Source organism: Nomia melanderi, chromosome 5 (assembly GCF_051020985.1).
Source record: "Nomia melanderi isolate GNS246 chromosome 5, iyNomMela1, whole genome shotgun sequence".
NCBI lineage: Eukaryota > Metazoa > Arthropoda > Insecta > Hymenoptera > Halictidae > Nomia > Nomia melanderi.
This window is the reverse complement of record NC_135003.1, coordinates 9,189,474-9,211,095: the sequence shown is the minus strand read 5'-3', so window position 1 is coordinate 9,211,095 and position 21,622 is coordinate 9,189,474. Positions and strand designations below refer to the sequence as shown.

General features: G+C 36.4%; 2 protein-coding genes and 1 long non-coding RNA gene across 3 annotated transcripts; 1 reads left to right on the top strand and 2 right to left on the bottom strand.

Annotated features, from left to right (window-relative positions):
- Positions 1-3,278: 3,278 nt before the first annotated feature.
- LOC116430869 (uncharacterized) lies at positions 3,279-5,088 on the bottom strand. Its single transcript, XR_004235812.2, has 4 exons — positions 4,811-5,088; positions 4,135-4,659; positions 3,620-3,750; positions 3,279-3,555 (listed from the first exon to the last, which is right to left on the bottom strand). It is a non-coding gene; the product is annotated as an uncharacterized LOC116430869 (long non-coding RNA).
- A 6,507-nt stretch (positions 5,089-11,595) lies between these two features.
- Positions 11,596-15,315, bottom strand: LOC116430826 (ATP-dependent RNA helicase DDX54). The gene is made up of 12 exons (XM_031985443.2): positions 14,889-15,315; positions 14,604-14,799; positions 14,127-14,503; positions 13,737-14,052; positions 13,455-13,665; positions 13,165-13,391; positions 12,862-13,053; positions 12,639-12,774; positions 12,375-12,564; positions 12,174-12,312; positions 11,945-12,095; positions 11,596-11,850 (listed from the first exon to the last, which is right to left on the bottom strand). The coding sequence occupies exons 2-12, from the start codon at positions 14,796-14,798 to the stop codon at positions 11,675-11,677; spliced, it is 2,310 nt and encodes a 769-aa protein (XP_031841303.2). The 5' UTR covers position 14,799; positions 14,889-15,315; the 3' UTR covers positions 11,596-11,674.
- Positions 15,316-15,472: 157 nt separating this feature from the next.
- Positions 15,473-21,142, top strand: LOC116430860 (endoplasmic reticulum transmembrane helix translocase). Its single transcript, XM_031985484.2, has 18 exons — positions 15,473-16,074; positions 16,268-16,533; positions 16,606-16,834; positions 16,901-17,054; positions 17,145-17,297; positions 17,377-17,559; positions 17,622-17,759; positions 18,147-18,267; positions 18,348-18,502; positions 18,572-18,747; positions 18,811-19,050; positions 19,130-19,345; positions 19,423-19,612; positions 19,687-19,947; positions 20,022-20,358; positions 20,425-20,602; positions 20,691-20,831; positions 20,911-21,142. Exons 1-18 carry the CDS (start codon positions 15,808-15,810, stop codon positions 21,016-21,018), a joined length of 3,513 nt encoding a protein of 1,170 aa, XP_031841344.1. The 5' UTR covers positions 15,473-15,807; the 3' UTR covers positions 21,019-21,142.
- The last annotated feature ends 480 nt before the right edge of the window (positions 21,143-21,622 follow it).

Below are 21,622 nucleotides of genomic sequence, written 5' to 3'. Positions count from 1 at the left end.
ATAACGATCGGTTCGCGTGCTATCGGCGCATTTGTCGATAACGTGAACTGGCGACGAAGCTTTTTTTAAAGCACTGGAAAAATTTCGCGGTCGCGTTGCTCGAAGAAGAATGCAGCTATCCCATTACCCTCTAAATTCTGTAAAGATCTTTTCCAATCAACGAGTGTCGAATTACGAATGAAAGATAAGAAACTACTCGCCAATGCCTTATCTAGCAAACTCAAAAGTCCTTGTTGTAAACAGTAGCATTTATTTTAAACGTCACATTTATTTTCGAATCAGTGAACACATACTTGAACCGCTATTTCATTTGATTAATAATACGCGTAGCAAGATGAAACTTATACATCAACTCTATTCCCCAAACAGGCTGCTTCTAAACTCGAATAACATCAGTATTAACGCGAATACGTCGAAGTTCTTAGTGTCCAATGAAAATTAGATGATTCCGCCAATCGATCCCTTCGTTCCTAGAAAAGTGCGTTAACCCCCGATGTGAAACGGCGCGTTGCATTCAACGCAACGGCTGGACGACCTCTCGCAAAGATATCTGAACTTTGTCAGAAAAAAACGGTGTAATCAACGTGGCTGATAGACCAATCGCGGCGCAAAAGATTCGATTTCCGTGTTGGGTCATCTAGGGAAGTCGCATTTGAAACGCGGCACGCGCGAAGCCGGAGAGATGACCGCGGCGACGCGGCGACGCGACGGCACGTCGAACCTCGCGTGTCGCGTCGTGTCCACGTAGCCTTGACCTTCTGCCACGCCGCCAATTAGATTCAGAAGCTTTCTTGTTCCAGAGAATTCCTTCCAAGCCGATTGAACCGGACCATCGCATCAGCGGAAACCGCGTGGAGGTCTCCGCGGACCGACGAAGCGCCAACAAAAAGAACGTTTCGTCTCGCATTCCGGCCACGACGTACGCGCGTCTTACGACCTTACATAACGAGCCGTGAATTAAGCGGACGGTTTTCGTTAATTTTCTTCCGAGACTGGCGAACAACAGCGCAGTTTCAAGAAGCCTAATAATTTCCGTACCACTCGGTTGTTGTTTTTTACGTAACCGTTAGAGTTATCAATGATTCATCGTTCCCCCAGTCGCGCATAGCCGCGTTAGCGCTGATTACCGAAGTTGATTATACCGAAGTACCTCGCGTTACTCTCAGTCCATGACGAACTTTTTCTTCTTGTCGCCCGCTCCCCTTCCCGCGCCATTATCGTGGCCATTCTTCCGTACGTTACGGTTGACCTTACTGATAAGCTCCATCTGTGAATGATTTGCAAATGTATCCGAGCTCGTCCTTCCTGATCGCTAGTGTACTATTTACGCGCGCGGAGCCGAGTATAAATAATAACGATATGTCACTTCTGCTTCTCCATTATCTTATTGTATTATCTTTCTCGCGCTGGCTTCCTAACTATAACGCCTAATCTGATGCTTACACTGCTCTACTGTAGTTTAGCTATCTTTTATTGTTTATACTATTCTATGCATGCTGTAGGAAGAATAGAAGATCGATAGAACGAGTCGGATAATAGATTCGTAGAATTTGTTCCCAGAAGTTCAGGAAACGTTCACGCTAAAACTACTAGACGAGTCACAATGGTATTAGATTTTTTTTTTACAATACTTGGGAAAATACAAACGAAGCTTGAAGAAATTGTTAAGTATATTGGTTTGATGACACGCAAACTGCAATATAAGTCAATCGAAATTTCAATAAATGCACTCTTGTAATTCGGTATTTTGATTGGAAAATTGTTGACAGTTGTTTCGAATACTCGGTAGTTCTGATATGAAGCGTCGGGCGTGTAAGGAAAAATAGATTCGTCCGTTTTTCGTCGCACAGCGAGAAGAGCTGTAGGACTGGCGTCCGTTTCGCGCATGCAAGCCGCAGACAATTTCTACACGCGATAAGTTGTCCAAGTTCCCCCGGCGTTGGCAGGCGACACAGTTGATCCCATATTTTGCTAAGATTTCTCCTCCTCGTTCCACTTTCGGTGCAGATGCTCCATCATAATAGTTTCTATTTTCGGTCGGAGGGTTGGCTACGCACGCTTCGTAGGTGCAGATGTTCACCGCGCCGGGCTAAAACCGTTTCGGGGGAGAAGGTCGGTCGGGTATCTCGCCGCTACGTATTTCCACGGGACTGGCGGACAAATAGGATGTAACGGGAAAACGCGTGAAACCCGGCCGGATATCGGTCGTTTACAGAAGGAATGAAACACGAAGTTAACATCTCCCCGCATGAAACCGGGCGGCATTGGTCGCCAGCAATTAATACGAGCAGGCAGAGCGTTAACGGATCAAAAACTCTGAGATGACATTAATCGTTTCCTTATTTCCTTTTTAATCAAATTAACCGTCCATTTGGCTTCAGTTACATAAGAAAATTAGTCGCGAGAAAGAGAATTGAAGAAAAAACGATTTCGCTTCGATGGGCCTAGAATCGTGAGAAGCAGAATGCCTTTGTTTTGTTGCAAAAAACTTATGACACTTGGAATATTTTTAATTGCCCGTATCTACGGTGTTTCATCTGGAAGATTAATCTTTATTTCCGGGTAATAATGTTGCTCGAACGTAAGCAGCCTGGCGGTGAGGTGCTGTTTTCACAGCGGATGGTTCGGGCTATTCGTTAAATTGAATTTCACTTCCGAATAATACGATCGGGACAACCTTGTCTTGAAGCGGTACCAGCATTACAGCTCGGGGACACAATTGGGGACGTGATGAAAATACAAAGACAAATGGAAAACGCTGTAGAGGCAATAAGGGAGTAAACGAAATAGTAAGTGTAGGAAAAAAGAATGAATGAAACGTGCTGGCGTCGGTTAACCTCCGCCACCGAGTACATTCAGGCCCTCCTATTTGATAACGCTACCGGAGATACAACCATGGACATACCCACAATAAGATCAAAGAACATTGGAACGTTTTAAAAATGGAAGTAAAATAGATCGAGTGGTTGCTGTCAATTTTAGTTAAATGTTTGCACATAGTTCTCCTTGGATTAAAAAAAGCGAAAAAAGAACTGGGTTAATCATAATTTGATACACTGATACAGCTAAAAAGCGCGTAACAGGATAAGGGTAGTTTTCAAAGTATCTAAAATTGATGTAAAAGTAATTGTCACTTTGCCTATAGGACCATATAGAAAAGTAAATCCAATTCGTCAACGTTGCCAAGGTCAAACCGTTAAATCGTTTCAAGTAATACTGATAATACTGTTTCGATATGATTTTCGACAAGCCTCGATTACAAGATAAAGAAACATGTCAAGATCACCTGAGTGCGAAGATGGATCGTTAAAGATTCTAGAGCGGTTGTAAATAAAATCGCGGATAGTTAATGGGAATTTGGTTGAACAAAAAGTGTCTCGGAAAAGGCTTTATCGTTTAGCTTCTAGTTGCGCGAATTCCAGGTCGTTCGTGCTCTCGAGTAACAGCGAGAAGAACGCGGGAATCAAGAGGTATCAGAGTTGGCTCTTATTCAATTAATCGTCTAGTCCATATGGCCGGTTCGCGGCGCATTAGTAGGCAGCTGGGAGAATGTCCCTGGAATGCGGGTGTTATTAGTTACAATTTGAATGCACGCTACTTCCCGCTATTGTAAATTTACCTGGCATCTTCTTTGCTAATGACGAACGACAATGCCAACGTGGAAACTCATTCCATTGGCGGATACGAGATAAATTTCCTTTACAGCACGTTTTCAAGGATGTTTCCAGCGATGCATTCGTACTTACGTAACTGAAATTTTAATAAACAACTTAATTTTCCTTATCAACTGTCAAGTATCCAGGCACATTACGTTAATCCGTACAATTAACGTCTTGAATAACGAAATATTCACTGGAAGCACAATGTCATAACAAGATGCATTTATTTCTATTATTGTACGCAGAAGAATTTTGCATTGCAAATGTAACCACAAATTTTCCTCATTGTGCATCGCATTTGCAAATATTACAGAAATTTTCTATATTTTAGCATGAGCAATGTAAAAAAAAAACAAGTTGCTTATTCGAAAAAACGGTTACAAAGAGCACATTCTAACCGATGTCAAGGTTACACGTGTTACGATTGAATTGAATTTTTTATGCAACAGCCTTTAATCTCGAGATATGCACTTACGCGCAGCATGTGACACAAACAGAACAACCGGGGTAATGTTACACTATATAGATATCGGATTTCCTGTTCGTTCCCACAGACTTCGTTTCTCAAGAAATTGGGTAGCCGGCTTATCTTCTTCAAGCGTTTTTCAAGCGGCGCCGGTTAATCGCTCAATAAATATTACGAAACACACATGAAAATAGTTTTGGCTCTGTGTTATACGAGAAACGTCCCTTGGAGCAATGAACGGTTCAAGTTCTACGAAATTACCGCTAATTGCGTTTCTTGTTACGTTACTGAGATAAATACAATTGTTGACAGAACATACAATATGATCCAATAACGTGGCTGATAAATTCGCGGCATCGAAAACTGCGTCGTCTACTTGCACGGTTTTACTCGAAAGTGGTGGTTCACTTCGAAATCGTGTTTCGAATCTGATATCCCGTTCGGTTTAAAATAATCGTCGATTATTATCTGCGATCGATTCGTAGCCGACGATGGTATCGTCCCCATTGTGCGCAGAGAATCGTCGATCGTTATCTGGAAATAAGGAAAATTTTCACATATTTTTTCCCTCCCCTCCGTTGCCCCTTGGCCATTTTATTTTAACGTTTCACCACGCCATCGAATCGTCCACGGATTACAATCAGAACGTTCGCACTTGCAGGTATTATTACACGACTATACATACCAACATGTAACTTTCCGTGCGTATAATCTGACACTGTCTATTTGAAAATAGCTAGAATTACCTATCAGCGCAGTAAGGTACTGGTATACGCGAACGATCAATTCGCGTATCCTCGCTCGTCTCGCATTTTCTGTTACGATACTGTCTGACGACTTAACGACTAGAACGTTCAAGGCTTTACATTCGACGCGTTAACACGTTCACTGTCGAACTTCACGCAGAAATCCACGCCTTAACCATCAAATGGTCAATTATCTGGCAGAGATCCTAGAGATCAACGTCGGGTCATTTACGACCCATGCTGAAATACTCGTAAAGTCTACTTTGAAGTAAATTTTTTCAACAAACTTGTATCCGATTGCACGCAAACAGGTTTTTAGTGGATACCAATTCATAGTAGCTACTTTGAATGCAAGGGAATATATTTTATTATTAATCACTGTTTTTGTTCTCTCTCCGTATGATTGAAAAGAATAGGCGAGATAGGGTGTTAATTTTTCTTTTGCTCCCTGAACAACTGAACAAAAATCTGAGCCAAACCATTAAACGATGAGTTCCTGTTTTTATCTTTATGATAGAAATACTTCACGTCCTAACCTATAATTTTAATCTTCGTTTAATTGTATTTCGTTACAGTTTCAACGAGCAAAGTTTAAACGAAATAAAAGAAAATGAAAGTAACTATAAGTATATTACAGAAAGTAGCTTACATTTAACATTGAACTTCAATGACAGACTAAAATTTGTATATTACAGGAATCATTATTCTTGATTAGTAAGAAGATATTAGAAGTACTAGAAGAAACTATATACAGATGCTAGCAGTGTCCGGATGCACGCGTACGTCTGATCGTACATTTTCCAGTTCTCCATTTCCTTCTCCCGTCTCTTTCTTTCTTTGGCTGTCCCTTTTTGGCTTTTTAACGTACGTGCCTCGGCCAATAATATGATGCACGTGCGTTCATTCATGGAACGCTGACGCGTTCCCAGAGCGCTGTGTACGGTTTGCTAGTAATCAAGTAAGACGCGGACACCATGAGTGACAGCCTCCCAGTCGAGATGACACGTAGTGCATGCATAGTCCGATGCGGATTGCATACGGTCGCATTGCAGGCTACTCGAGTGACGTCCCATTCATTCCAGCAAGTTGCACACGCGGGGCTGATAACTGTGCACCGATTGACTTCGCTCGGTGCTAATTAGACATTTCTGTAGCATTGCCACGAAGGATAACGTTCCCAATGTGCATCTACTTACTGACCAAGTACATTTTCTAATTCTATCCTCATTCCGCTAATTTATTTTACCACGCTTGTACTCCTCGTTTACGGATACCTAAACTCATACAACTCCATTTGAACTTACAGTTTGTGAAATTTTAATGAATTATAGTTACCCGAGTGAAAGTAGTCCATTTTTAAATGATGAAAGTGAAACAGGGGAATACATGCATTCTAATTATTACGAGCAATTGTTCGGGAACATTGTAAACATCAATGATTAATATACATTGCTCGCGAGATTATTTGTACGCGTTTATTTTGCTAACGCAGCGCAGCGCGTCGCTATCCGTATTCTAGAAAAGTTCATCGTTTGTCTTGTAATCGGATCGAGTATCGGAGACGGGATTACTTCTGGTCGAAGCATCCAGCCACGTGCACGGAACTCGAAGCACTTCGATGGCAAAACAATTTGTTACCGCGAGGAATATCCAGCGGAGATGTGATTCTCGAACGATGTCGTTGAGCCTTTCCAAGCCGGTCGTCGCAATAAAAATAGTTGGTCAATTTTGCGTTAATTTTCCGGTATTAGAAGTAACCGGAACAACGCGCCGAGGGGAAAGGCGAGCGTAGCCGTAAGTACCACGGGGAAATTGCGCAAATGCGCGGAATGTCGTTCGAAGGAGAAAAAGGAGGGTTGCGTAGGTACCAGATCATTCACCGTCACTGATAACCTTAAGATCGAGCGAACCGAATCGCGTTGACCTTAAATCTACACGCACCTGCCAAGCTTTAAGAATCTTTCGTGCCTTGTTAACCTTGCTCTCGGACTCTACGGAATTTTTCCGATGCTTTATTCGATTTAGTTTTTCTTCCTCGTGAAATATTCAAAAGATTCGGCAAGGATGTCTCATTAATTCTCCGAATATTATTCCACGTACCATCGATTTCAATAATATTGCACATTAAGCTCCTTTCACATTTTAGTTATTTTAAAGGGATAGTACATAAACGATACGATAAAAAGAGTTGGCTAATAGTTCATATTCAGTTTAATTGTAATCTATAGTATCACTGAACGAATATTCATTGTTTGCAATCGAGTTGGCCAACGATGGATGTTTTACGAAAAGATGTTCCGAAGCTAGCGAATAACTGCGCCGTTTTGTAACATTTTTACTTAGGAAAAATATAAATATAAAGCAGACGGTTACAGTTATACATCCAGGGAAAATCAAGAGTTTTCACTTAATTTTTATTAACAAAAAGATTCCTTAAGTTTACCTATATTTAGAACGTCTCTAGATGGTGTCTCCCTTTAAATAACAAAACTTGGTAGAACGTAGACGCATATGAAATCGATTGCCTAATTACGTATTCGAACGTTCACTCGGGTAACATTTTTTCTGATTCGCCTCTCGTAGAAATTTCGTACTGTCGAAATCAGGGTGGTTGCGTAACACGCGTGTATCGTATCGTAAGCGAACCATTCGCCTCTAGTTTCCGACGTGTTTCAATTGCACGCTCGGGAGCAATCGGTCGAATTGTTCGCCAGAAACACACGCCACATTCCACCTCCCACCATTTGAATAGAACATCTAAATTTAATTATTCGCCTCGTAAACTTTCTACTACCGGGAAACTTTCACCGCTTATCAATATTAAGATGTTCCAGTATTCTGCCGTGTATCGGAGCCTACATTCTTAATCGACGATGCATGATCGTTAGGAAGACTTCATTAGATTTCGAACACATTCCTAACATCGTACGCTCTCGTACGTGCACCACCGATAAAAAATCGTGAATAACTTTCTTCCTTTAAACAGACCATCGTCTTCCGCGTCATATAATTTCGTAATAAACCGTACTTCTCTGGATCAGAACGAATACTGCTAGCCATGCTTATTAGATTTTATTGCTTCTCACTGTAGTCTTACAAACATGATTGCTTAAAGACGCTCATCTTTGTTTGGCGAAAAAATATTGACTTTTCATAAATCACACAGAAACTCTAATCGTTTGACCACCGGTGAACATGAACACGTTTATCCTAAGTTAAGCGCCCAAGAAAATATTGCGCAACTTTATTCCTTTTTGTTTCCTGGTAAATACTCTATTCGCAATGCGAAACCGAATTATATGGAAAATGAAATGAAGAATCATTGCAAGATACGATAAATCATAAATGCTGGATTCAAATTTCCTAGATGACACTTTGACACGTTTATTTGGAAATACATTATTTTTCATATGCAATTCAACTTCTGTCTAAGAAATATTAACTTCCATTGTACACATTTTATGATTTTACAAATAAAAAAAGAAACTGTTCCACTATGTATTCGTTGTGATTGAATTGTTTCTATTAAGGTAATGACAAAGATGACACTAGACAAATACCCTACAATACATGAACGTTCACACGCTGACAAGAATTCTTATGAGTCGAGTCATTCCGCACAGCGCATTAATTAAAATATTTCCATATAATTTGACGTTTCCGATTACCAACAATCTAGATGGCAATGAATATGTGTCAGTGATCGAATGTACCTCGGAACGGTTTGGGTAACGATGCGGACCTTCGATCGCATTCGTCATCCGTCGACGGATACAAAGTGCACACGAGAAACCTTTTTTTTCTTCCTTTTCTTCGTCCGAGTAACGCAACGAAGTCGTGACGCTACTTTCACAGAAAGCCACGGCATCATCGTTTTGCGTACATCTGTCCGGGTTGAGTGGTACACTGCCACGTATTTTTAACCGTGTGACGTAGCGGGTGAGAGACAGTTTGTAATGGCGTGGACGGTGAACGGTAGATCGTAGACGTGACCGTCTGGTTACGAATAGACTTATTTCCACGGTCTGTGTCATTGGGATCGTGGCCGAGTAGCGTACGGTTGCAGCTGCCTTGGCACGAATCTCTCTGATCGAGGAACTAATGGCGAAAATTCATTGTCCCCGCGCACGCGGATCCACAGTTCCCTTTTCAAAGGAAAAGTTAATCCGAGCGATAACGTAATACACGAGACGCCAGTTTGGGGATGAATTTAGAAGCTTTAATGCCTCGTTGAGATTCGAATAACACTGAAAATATAATTCCCTATAATAACTTGTGTCTCTCACTGTACATTATAATTTTATATCGTCTTGAAATCCAAGTTTTCCGTATTTAACAAGCTCGCCACATTTTCCCGTTTCAACAGTTACACGTGTTTACCTGCTTAATTTAACTGGTTAAAATAGAAGGGAAAGAACGTAAATTGTGTTTTCTTCTTATTTATCGGATAACATCGAGGAATTGACAATAAATCGATAACTTTATTAAAGTTTACTAAAATTTACCTTTTCATTGCGCCCCCGCGCATCTTCGCATTCCATTAGCGCATAAAAGCTTTTATGATCAGTTGAATCGGGTTAGAACTTTTTTATTCGCCGCGATATTCGTTAAGTGCTGAATTCCTTTTCATCGCGGATTTTGTACAGTATGCTATATCTTTTTATCCGAAGATTGTGTATTTCTTCATTTACAATGTTTATAACAAAATAGACTGTTTACTTGATTAACACTTCGATGGATGTGTATACCAAGTACTTATTCGAGAATGAGATTGGTAACTATAGACTCGTTGGATAGAACGAAACGGTTTATTGCGTTCCGTACTGGTAACTTACGATAATCTCGCGAACCGAAGATGTGGACAAGACGTCTACATCTTGGACGCCGACTTCGAACCCTCGCTGAACTTTCCAAACGATTGAATTTCGAAAGACTTCCGATCGATGGTTAGAATAGAAATGATCGTGGATATTTTTATAGGTAAAGGTCATTTTCGTTTACTATCCCCTTCACTATTAAGCGTGTCCACCATTATCCATTAGATACAATGGACGGTGTGCCTATGACCTACGAAACATTTCAGGGTCTTGCGGTAGTGTCCATCTCATTGATCTTTCGAACTTTGCTCATGTTCATTGACGTTCTAACAGAACCATTCATAAGGCGAAATATTTACAAGAAAATAAATCTGGTCTACAATCTTTAATCCGCAATTACTTAAGGCGAATAATAAATGTCGAGAAAATGAATTTGTTTTGAGGAAGTTCATAATCTTGTTAAGGGAGATGCACTGGTTTCGTTTTATGAACACATTGACCATTTCGGGGTAACATAGATCTCCGAAGTGTACGTGCGAATGACTGCCGCGACCTTGCCCCACGCTTTCAACAGTTGAACTATCTGCATAATTTGCGTCGATCAATATTGCAGTGAATAATTGCGAGGAATTCGTGTTTTCGCGTGCATACGGTTTATTAAGCGGCTGCGACATCTTAGCCCTTGACGAGTCATTGAAAAGAACTTTTGGTGCAGCATGGCATGGTATTTATAAAATTACGAAACTGGAGAACGTTCTGAGAACGAAAACCTGTTCAGCCGTGTGCCGGCAAGCTCCTTGTTCGGAATTGAACAAGCCCGAGGTAGATATTTGATTGCTCGAAAACACGTGGACAAAATGTGCCCCGCCCTGAACACTTCGTGAACCAAATCGACTTGGGCGCGTCCGCGTCCCTTTCTTCAATTTCAAACAAACTTTTCATCAAGGTAATTCGACGGCAACCTTCAATTCGGCATCGATGCGCTCCCCGATAAACGCCGCATTTTTACGACAATCATGAATTTGTATTTTACATTAGAATATAAATAAACGATGACTAACGGGTAACGGGTGATTCATATGTTTTGATAAATATCAGCGTTTTGCAGATTACCAAAACTAACTTTAAACCTGTTCTCACGAGTGACTCACGCACAGAACTGTAGTGCTTCTTTTTCCTTCGTTTTACTTCCTTTCCTAATATCGCGGAATGCCTGCCGATAACAACTACTTTGTAGAGTAAGATTCATTCAGTTCACAATTTTATAATAACGCACCAACGATTATTCGAGGAACAATACAAACACATTTGTTTTCGAATTGTTTTTTAATCCATTCATATTAAGAGACAAGAATTTTTTTATTTTCATAAAAAGAATGAGGGATTCGAGCAGAATAATCAAGTTATCAGAAGCATGCTTGTCTTAGAGATGTTAATTAAGTAAGATTTACGAGATTTGAATGAGGATATTGTGATAATTTATCGGTATTTTGTTCTGAAGTCGATTACAGCTTTGAAGTATTTATTATAAATAACAATCAGAAATAATTTTTTCAGCAAAATATTAAATAAATCTTAGAATGGTGTATGATTGCGGAAACTTTCTGAGGCTTCCGCCGTTTCGCTGAAAACCACCTAACAACTTCTCGTAGGAAGTTTCTGACGTGTAACTCGGCAATTACGCAAGGGATATACAATGATGCAACTGAAATCTTCTCAGATTTTATAATACTTCATACTCACCCCACGAGTAAAGATCCCCCGTGATATATTCAAAATGAAATTCCTAAGTAACATTTAAGTTACATTTAAGTAATATTCTTTTAAATATGTAATAATTATAATAGGGGTCTAATTACTTTTAAGAAAAAATACAACGAGTAAAGGATGACAAAAAAGACACACTGTAAAAAGTAATTGTTGTATATATTGAAAAATGTATTCTACATAAGTGATTTATACAGAATAGTAAAAAACGATATTTTATCACTTCTTTCTACTCTTTTGACCTTTGCCTTTTCTACCGTTTCTATTTCGTTTTCGTTCCAGCAGTTTCCGTGCCTTTAGAATTTGTTCTGGTCTTTTTAGTTCTTTATTTGTTTTAATCTTCTCCTTCAGTTTCTGATTGTGACGTGCCCAATGTGTATTCGCGGTTGTTAGCACTGCAGTGTACAGAATGAATTTTTGTTATGTACATATATCAGATAATCAAGTAGTAAATGTAACAAAAATTTTGTAGGTGTAATCGTAGCTTACATTTTTGCATTTCTTGGGGTTCTTCTTCGCTATCGTCGTCATTTATAGCGTCGATTTTACTTTTCTCTTTCCACATTGAATAACGATTCGTTTTGTAACTTGCAGGAATCCAAACGCCTGACTCGGTTCGAATTTTGTTAGCCTTCCGATCCTTAAAGGAAAACGAACATGATAAACATTTTTAATGTTCTTATATACATCAAATTTATTAATGACATAGAATGCATACGTTATTTATGGTGATCATTTTCTTCTTTTTCCTGTCCCATTTCTTAATTTGTGCCTGGAGTCGTAGCGATTCCTCGTTATCAGCAGTTAAATCCATCTGAACTTTGTCTGCTTCCGTATTGAAAGAGTTAACTGCTAATCTACAACGCACAAAAATGTAATTTATTTATTTATAATAAAATACTGTTTCTTTTAATCATACCCGTCTTCTGTATGTTTGTCTGGAGCAAAATATGGAATAAAGAACTCGTCATCTTTCGCTGCAGATCGTTTTTTCTTTTTAGGTTTATATAAATCATCGACATTCCTTTTCTTTGGTAAAACAACAGTGTTAAATGCTGAACTTATCTCGTCATTTGTACTTGATGGAAGATTCGCTTTTTTGGTCTGATCTGTTTAAAAGAATCACTTAGTAAATAAAAAATTGTTATCAAATATATATTTTCCCATTCTTAAAGAAACTCACTCTCTAAACTTTTTTTAGCCTCTAATTCCTCCGCTTTTCTATGAAAATTCATAATGTTTTCTTTATGAAGCGATCGTTTTGACTTCATTACCTGATAATCGGTAGAAGATGCTTTGGATCCAATTTCAAATATCGTCTGTCACAAATAAATATTTATATATTTATTTATATTAGTGTAACTTCACAGTAATATACTTTATACAAATTTTATGCACGTACATACCCCCTGTGGTCTATAATTTAGAATTTTTGATAATAAATTCCTGGTGTTGGAAGACATGTCGGAGTATTCTGGTATAACACCTGCCTCGCCAATGTGCAACTCCTTCACCCTCTTAACGCTTTCAGAAGAAGCTGCTGGTCGAGATCTTATATACTGTTTATATGCGTTATCACAAACTTTTTCCATATTTTGCTGTAAGTAAATTCGAAAATTTGTTATAATTGGAATCCAAATATTAAGTGTATATTAAATATTTTATTCTGTTATGTTTATTCATCTTAATAATGTTTCAAAACTATATACCAAATCCGTGGAACTGTTTTGCCAATTTATTAATTCAGCAAGTTCTTCCTCTATCATTGCTTGTGGCATTTTACCTATAGCGCCCTCCGTGTTCTCAACAGATCCAGAAGCCGGAATGATATGTAAGGGACGACCAAGGAAAAGATGTAAATCTAAAAGGTAAGCATATTCATCTGGACTTACAATATTGTAAGCAGTACCTGTTCGGCCAGCACGTGCACAACGACCTATTAACAAAATGAATTAAGCATTATAAACACTGAATATACAATAAAGATTCATTTACTTACCTACTCTGTGCACAAAGAGTTTCGATTTAGCAGGAAAATTAAAATTTATTACATTATCTAAATGTGGAATATCTAAACCTCGAGCAGCAACATCTGTTACTATTAGTACCTTAACTTTATTAGTTTCAAATTTGGCTGTATTTATTTTCCTAGCTGATGGGTCCAAGTTTGAATAAACGAATGTATTAGAAATTCCTGCCTTATCTAACACCTAGTAATAAAATGTCTGTGTATATATAAGTATTGTATATTACACAAAATTAAAATGTATTGCATTTATACCTGATGAATATATTCTACATGATGTTGTGTCGCAGCAAATATTACGGACTGAGACTCACTCTTAATAACATTTTTTAATAAACATAACATTACTGCTAACTTTTCTTCTGGTCTACAGACTATAAACGAAAGTGATAATTGTTCTGGTATTTTACTTTCTACATCTAACCGTAATAAAACAGGATCAGTCAGCCCAGCCTTTGCAAAATCTACTAAAACTTTGGGAAGTGTTGCAGAAAATAGTAATGTCTGACGAGATTCTGGTAATCTGTTTGTAATTTCATTAATTTGTTCTCCAAAGCCCATTTCAAATAATCTATGATATAATATATAAGATACAGTTTATATGTTCCTAAAAATTAAATTTACTACTAAAAAAAAAATTCTCACCTATCAGCCTCATCGAAAACAACATATTCAATGTTATTCAATTGTAAATCCATCTCTATACATATATGCAAAAATCTTCCTGGTGTAGCAACTAATATATCAGGATTCCCATGAATTGCACTGAACTGATTTTCCATACTATCACCTCCCAAAATAACAGATGCTTTTAAACCTGTAAATTTTCCTAATTCCTTTATAAATTTTAATGTTTGCAATGCCAATTCACGAGTAGGTGATAAGATTAAAGCTCTCGCACCAGCTTTTGCTTGTCTTGCTTTCAATTTTTCAAACATAGGTAATAAAAAACAAGCTGTCTTTCCACTACCTGTTCTTGCCATAGCTACTATATCACGGCCTTCTAAAGCTAAAGGAATTGTCTATAAAAATACAATTTGTTATACATTCATTTGAAAATGTGTTTACTTATAATTTAATAATAGTTTCTAACATTCCTTTTATTAAACTCGTAATGTATACCTTTCGTTGAATAGGTGTTGGTATCTTGTATCCACGTTTTAAAATTCCCTTTATTACAGGGAAACTAAGAGCCATTGACTGAAATCCCCCTGATTTTTTACATGCTTTCTTTTTAATTTTTGAAATTTCATCTTCTTCATCATTGTCACTTGTTTCTTTAGGATTAGCAAATCCCATAATATCTGTGTCTTTCATCCTAAAGATTTATAATCATTTAAATATATCAATACGCCTCCTTTTCTATAACTATTATGTATTTAAATTATAACCTATACGACAAATTACCTGGCACGTGTGTTTATTGGAAATTCTCGCAAGTAATTACAAATATTTTCTGTTTAGTAATTAAATAGTATTCAAAATGTTACTCAATCATTAACATTAAAAGTTTTATTAACTTTGTAATTATTATTCAATTCCATAAACATAGTTTATGGGATTCCCAACGTTTTGGAACTTTACACGTTTACCAAAAGTTTAATGCTTATGGAAGCATGAAACTTATATGTTACAGACGAGGTGATATAACCACCTTCATTTTTCTAAACAGAGTATTGTTCATTTAAAATTTTTTTTAAATTACTGATATAATAGTTAATATAAGTTTACAGAAAATAAATTTTTGATTTTAAATAAATTTTTCTTTTTAGTAAATATGTTATCCTGTACCACAAGGATGCTAAATCGGTGCACGTGGCATTCTAGTGACATTCCCCTCGCGAGAAGTTACCCTTTCCATATCTACTTTTACCTAATTATTGAACACTACCTACCGACTGTTCATATACACAGTAGGTATGGAGAGGGTACTTCTTGCGAGGGGAGTGTTACTAGAGTACCCGTGGGCACCGATTTAGATATTCTTGGTGTAGGTATTTCAGAACAGTAGACATTGTATGCGTAGTCTGTAGATATCTTAAGTCTGTGAACTACTAGATAGTTAGAGCTATTGATACAAGATGTCATGACCGTGTTGTACGCAAGATTCATTTTTGTCCGATTATTGTAAATTAGTATACATATAGAGCACCGAGGCAAAGTGCGAAAGGGGTAAACATATCACGAGCACCTTTCGCACGGTGCAGCTGTTGCGTATACCATTCAATCAAGTGTTCTCCGAGGTCGGTGCTGTTAAATCTAATGTGAAAGTATCTAAATCTTTAACAACAAAATCTATACGCCCCTGTTACGGCGAATTGTAATCATGGCGACTATTGGCACAGCAAGGATAGACGAACTCGTGCAAACAGTCACCCTACACAAACCAAGGAAATTATTATTTACGGGCTACATATTACCGTCTGTAATATTGCTTACAATATGGATTTACAGTTGGATATTTATATACGGAATCGATGAATATTATGACGCGGGTTTGGTGGGCATCGCAGTTATCGGTTTACTACAGATTTTCATATGTTTGTGTTGCCAGTGGTCTGTGCACGTGCATACTTTTCTTAATTGTAGTTCGGTGAGTTGGCGTTTTGTTCGTTATAATTACCGAGTATATCACTCGAACGATTCCCACGTGCAACTTATCTGATTCAATATGTTTCGCTAACGTGGCAGCCATTCGAGCCGGCATATTGCTAGTAATGATTAAAAGGCGGGAATACTCAAATTGTAAGAATTAACTTCAGTATATGTATATTATATTTCTTCAGGAGAAAAATCCGTATAAAGCTGCAGTAGCAAAAGTAATTCCAACACCTAACAATGGCAGTTCAGAACTTGTTAGGTTGTACCATTCAGAGCAACAAGAACCATGGTTTATATTTCAAGAGACTAAATATTGTTGGAATCCACATAAAAAATGCTTTAATGGCCTCGAGTTTCCCATTAATCACTCTATTAAATATTATCGTGAATGGACAGGGTACTTAGATGAAAAAGAAGTTGGATTTGCAGAGGAAAAATATGGCAAAAATAAGTAATTACCATAACTGGGATTATTAGTTATAACTTTTGTTATTCCGGATAAATTTGTGTGTCTTTTATTCAGGTTAGATATGGTGGTACCAGAATTCAGAGAATTATTCAAGGAAAGAGCAATAGCACCATTCTTCGTGTTTCAAGTATTTTGTGTTGCTTTATGGTGCTTAGATAAATATTGGTATTATAGTATCTTTACACTTATTATGCTCATTATGTTTGAATGTACACTTGTGCAACAACAACTTCGAAATATGGCAGAGATCAGAAAAATGGGAAACAAGCCGTACATGATGATGGTTAGTCAATAATACGAGTAATATAATTTATTAAACTATGATTTAAAATAATAATTTTTATCAAAGGTCTATAGAAATAGAAGATGGCGTTTTATGTTCACTGATCAGTTAGTGCCTGGTGACATTGTGTCCATAACAAGATCTCAGAATGATAATTTAGTGCCATGTGATATGTTACTTTTAAGAGGGCTCTGCGTGGTCGATGAGAGTATGCTAACAGGTGATTAATTTATGTTAGAAAAATAAATGGTATTGATGATTGAATGGTATAAGTTGATTTATATTATATGGTGCAATTAAAAATGTGTAGGGGAATCGGTTCCACAAATGAAGGAACCAGTGGATGATATTGATGGAGACAGACAGTTAGACATAGATGGTAATGCTAAACTTCATATCCTTTTTGGAGGCACAAAGGTTGTACAACATACTCCACCTAGTAAAAACGTATCTGGCCTTAAAGGTAAGGGCAGGTATTTTAAGTTTTAAGGTTTATATAGACATATATTTATATTTTATATTTATTATTCTTAATATTTTAGCTAGTGATAATGGCTGTGTGGCCTATGTATTACGTACTGGATTTTCAACGTCACAGGGTAAACTTTTGAGAACAATACTGTTCGGAGTTAAACATGTTACAGCCAATAACTTGGAAACATTTGGCTTTATCTTATTTTTATTAGTTTTTGCAATTGCTGCAGCTACATATGTGTGGATTAAAGGTATATAAGATAATATTTTGATTGTACATGACTTACATTATTATTTAAATTATTATTTTTAGGAAGTGAGGATCCTACAAGAAACAAATATAAATTATTTTTGGAATGTACACTTATCTTAACATCAGTTGTTCCACCAGAATTACCTATTGAATTGTCACTTGCTGTTAATACATCTTTACTGGCCCTCTCAAAACTTGGTACTTAAATACATAGATTATTGGGTTTGGAAGTAAATTACGGTTTTTGGGCCTAAAACAATTTTGCTTATGTTGCCGGGTAAAAATTAATTTATTTAAACCAAGTAAGATAAATACCCTACAATTGATATATTTCCCATTGTTACATTTGTACATGAAACTGCGACAAATGAACGTTGAAAACAAAAATTTAACCCATGTCAAATGATGAACTGGCACTTACACTTTAAATTGGTATACCATATTATATATCAACTGCGAGTACAAAGTGTATCATGTGTGAACTTAAATTATAAAAACCGTAATTCATTTCTAGACGATCCGGTAAATTAATTTTTTGTACATTCGTCATTAACTTATCTAGGAACAAATGATTCTGTTTTGTAGGTGTATTTTGCACAGAACCTTTTAGAATACCATTTGCTGGAAAAGTTGAAATTTGTTGTTTTGATAAAACTGGTACTTTAACTAGTGACAACTTGGTAGTAGAAGGCATAGCAGGCATAGAGTAAGATTTAAATAATAATTTACCGAAAAGTATAAAGCATTCGCAAATGCTTGTATTAAAATAATTATTTGGAATTTTAGTGGGAAAGCAGATGTTATGCAACTTTCTAATGCACCGTTAGAAAGTATACAAGTACTTGCAACGTGCCATTCACTTGTACAAATCGATGATGGAATTGTTGGCGATCCGCTTGAAAAAGCGACATTAAAGGCTATTAATTGGACTCTCACAAAACGTATGACAATATTGCAATTTTCACAGTTGAGTCATTAGTGCTTTAATACTTAATGTTCTTTTATGTTAGATGACTCTATGATACCTAAAAAGGGCCAGTCTCCTGTCTTAAAAATTGTGCACAGGCATCATTTTACCTCTTGGTTGAAAAGAATGTCAGTTATAGCTGGCTACACGACGTCGGGATCGTCAGAATTTAATTATATGACCACTGTGAAAGGAGCACCTGAAATTATTAAAAATATGGTAAATATTGTGGTAAAGTTATCACATGACATATTATAATTGTTTTTTTTATCCTTTCTTTAGTTATCAACTGTACCAGAGAATTATGACTCAACTTACTTATCGCTCTCCCGTCGTGGTGCAAGAGTATTAGCTTTGGGATATAGAAGACTTCCTGGACCTTTATCGTACCAAGATTTAAGAGAGTTAACAAGAGAAGATTTAGAGAAAAATCTAACATTTGCTGGATTTGTAATCATAAGTTGTCCACTTAAACCAGATTCTAAGGCTGTTATTAAAGAAATAGTAAATTCTTCACATTCGGTAATTTTTCAGTATATTTGCTTTTCCTTTTAATTATGGTTGCTATGCATGGTACAGGAAAATCATTTTGAATTTATAGGTTGTTATGATTACTGGAGATAATCCTTTAACGGCATGCCACGTAAGTCGTGAATTACACTTTACAAAAAAACCAGTCATGCTCATACTGACTTTAAACGACGGAGAGTGGTTTTGGGAAAGCGTGGATGGAAAGATGAATCTGCCTCTGAGTATAAAAAACATTACTCGTGGTAAAGAAATTTGGCGGGAACATGCTCTTTGTGTAACAGGAGAGGTAAGGTAATGAACGTAAAAAAATAATTATTGGTTTAGAACTTTAATTCATAGTTCTTTTTAACATACAATTTACAGGGTTTAACATACTTAAAAGATAATGAACGAGAACTCATGCGTTCATTACTGCCACACATTGTGATTTTTGCAAGGTGTGAACCGAAGCAAAAGGAATTTATAATTGTAACTCTACAGAATCTCGGATACTCAACTCTTATGTGTGGAGATGGTACTAATGATGTTGGTGCTTTGAAACACGCCCAAGTGGGTTAGTTAACTATTATAATTTATAATGATTTAAACATAAAAAAATAACATATACTAATATATTTATTTTATTAGGAGTTGCTATCCTTTCTAGTCCACCGGAAAGAGCATCTAAACATAAGCAAGATGATACAAAAAATGAAAACGTGATCTCAAATTCAATGCTGGTCAATGGTCCAAGAATGAACTCAAGAATGTCTGCTAACGCTAGATATAATAATACTAAAATACAGAAGCTATTAAAGCAGCTGGAACAACAGAATAATGTTATTGTTAAGCTTGGTGATGCTTCAATTGCTGCACCATTCACTAGTAAAATGTCGTCTATTGAGTGCAGTAAGTATGATTATGCAAGCAAATTAAATAACTGTAATGTAACTTGCAATTATATTCCGCACTTTTTTTTACAGTATGTCACGTTATTAAACAAGGGCGATGCACTTTAGTCACAACTTTACAAATGTTTAAAATTTTGGCGCTTAATGCGTTAGGCCAAGCATACAGTCAATCTGTTCTTTATTTAGATGGAATAAAATTTAGTGATGCACAGGCTACATTACAAGGTGGTCTAATGGCTACCTGCTTTTTATTTATATCAAGATCAAAGCCTTTAAAGACATTGTCTAAACAAAGACCTTTACCAAATATTTTTAATTTGTATACTATAGCCACTGTACTGCTTCAATTTACCGTACACTTTGCTTCTCTCGTGTATCTAGTAAGAGAAGCAACAATAATATCTCCAAGGTAAGGAAGATAATTTGAATATAGTTATGAAAACTATTATTTAATTTCTTTATTTATTTTACAAAGTGATGATGCACTATCAGTTACGTTGGGTACAAATCATACAGTTTCTCAGAATATGTCCATAAGCGAGAATGCAGATATAGATGACCAGAATAAACCTTTTAAAGCAAATTTGATAAATAGCACAGTTTACATAATTGTTATGTCGATCCAACTGTTTACTTTTGCGATTAATTATCGAGTAAGTTATTATATTAAGCAAGTATATATATATATTAGTGCCAATTATATGTACGTTACGTTTTAATTCTTTTAATTTTATTACACAGGGTCATCCATATATGGAAAGTTTATCACAAAATAAATCTCTGCTATACGGTTTCATAGGCATCGCCGCTGTTATATTAGGTTTATGTGGATTTGTACCTGATTTAGCAGCTCAATTTGAAATTGTGGAATTCCCAAATGATGTAAGTACATAGAAATTTAATACCGATGTTTTTTGTATTAACATTCTATATATTAATTCAAAATATTTTTCGGTTACAGTTCCGTAATCTCTTATTTCAAATACTAATATTAGATTTCGTTCTTGCCTACGTCGTGGATAGAGCCTGTTTATGGCTATGTGGAGAAGGGAAACATCGAAAACTGTGATCAGAATACATTTTTTATAATCCATTTATAAATTCAACAACGTGTAAGACTTTAAATGTGCAAATTCGTTTCTTTTTCGTTTTACAAAGAATAAAGTGGTTACGCGAATTGTTCTTACATTTTACCGATTGCTATCGTTTTACTGCCATGTAAAATAATATTTTTTAAAAGACTGACATGAACACTAATGGAGGATACTCTGTTACAAAAATTAACTGATGTGGACAATTCTTTGTGAAACAATACATTCAAATAATTTAAAAGAGGAAAGAGATATATAGATACATATTTATGAGTATGTGGTATATATGTATATTAATGAATGTAAGTATTACTATGCGAAGTGAAACAAGAAAAATGAATAGGTAATGTGAGTATGTACAGAAAGTAGTTAAATAATTATTATATAATGTCACAATTATTATCTATTATCGTTTTCTAAACGGTGTATTTAGCTGGAGACCCTAGTTTACTGATAGCCACAAAAAGTAAAATGAACTCTTGTATTGTAATTTCTAAAAAAAATTAAATCTGCAGATCATTTAAAAAATGAGTAGTTTATTCATTGGTTTCGGATTAAAATAATTTAAAATCAATGTTATTT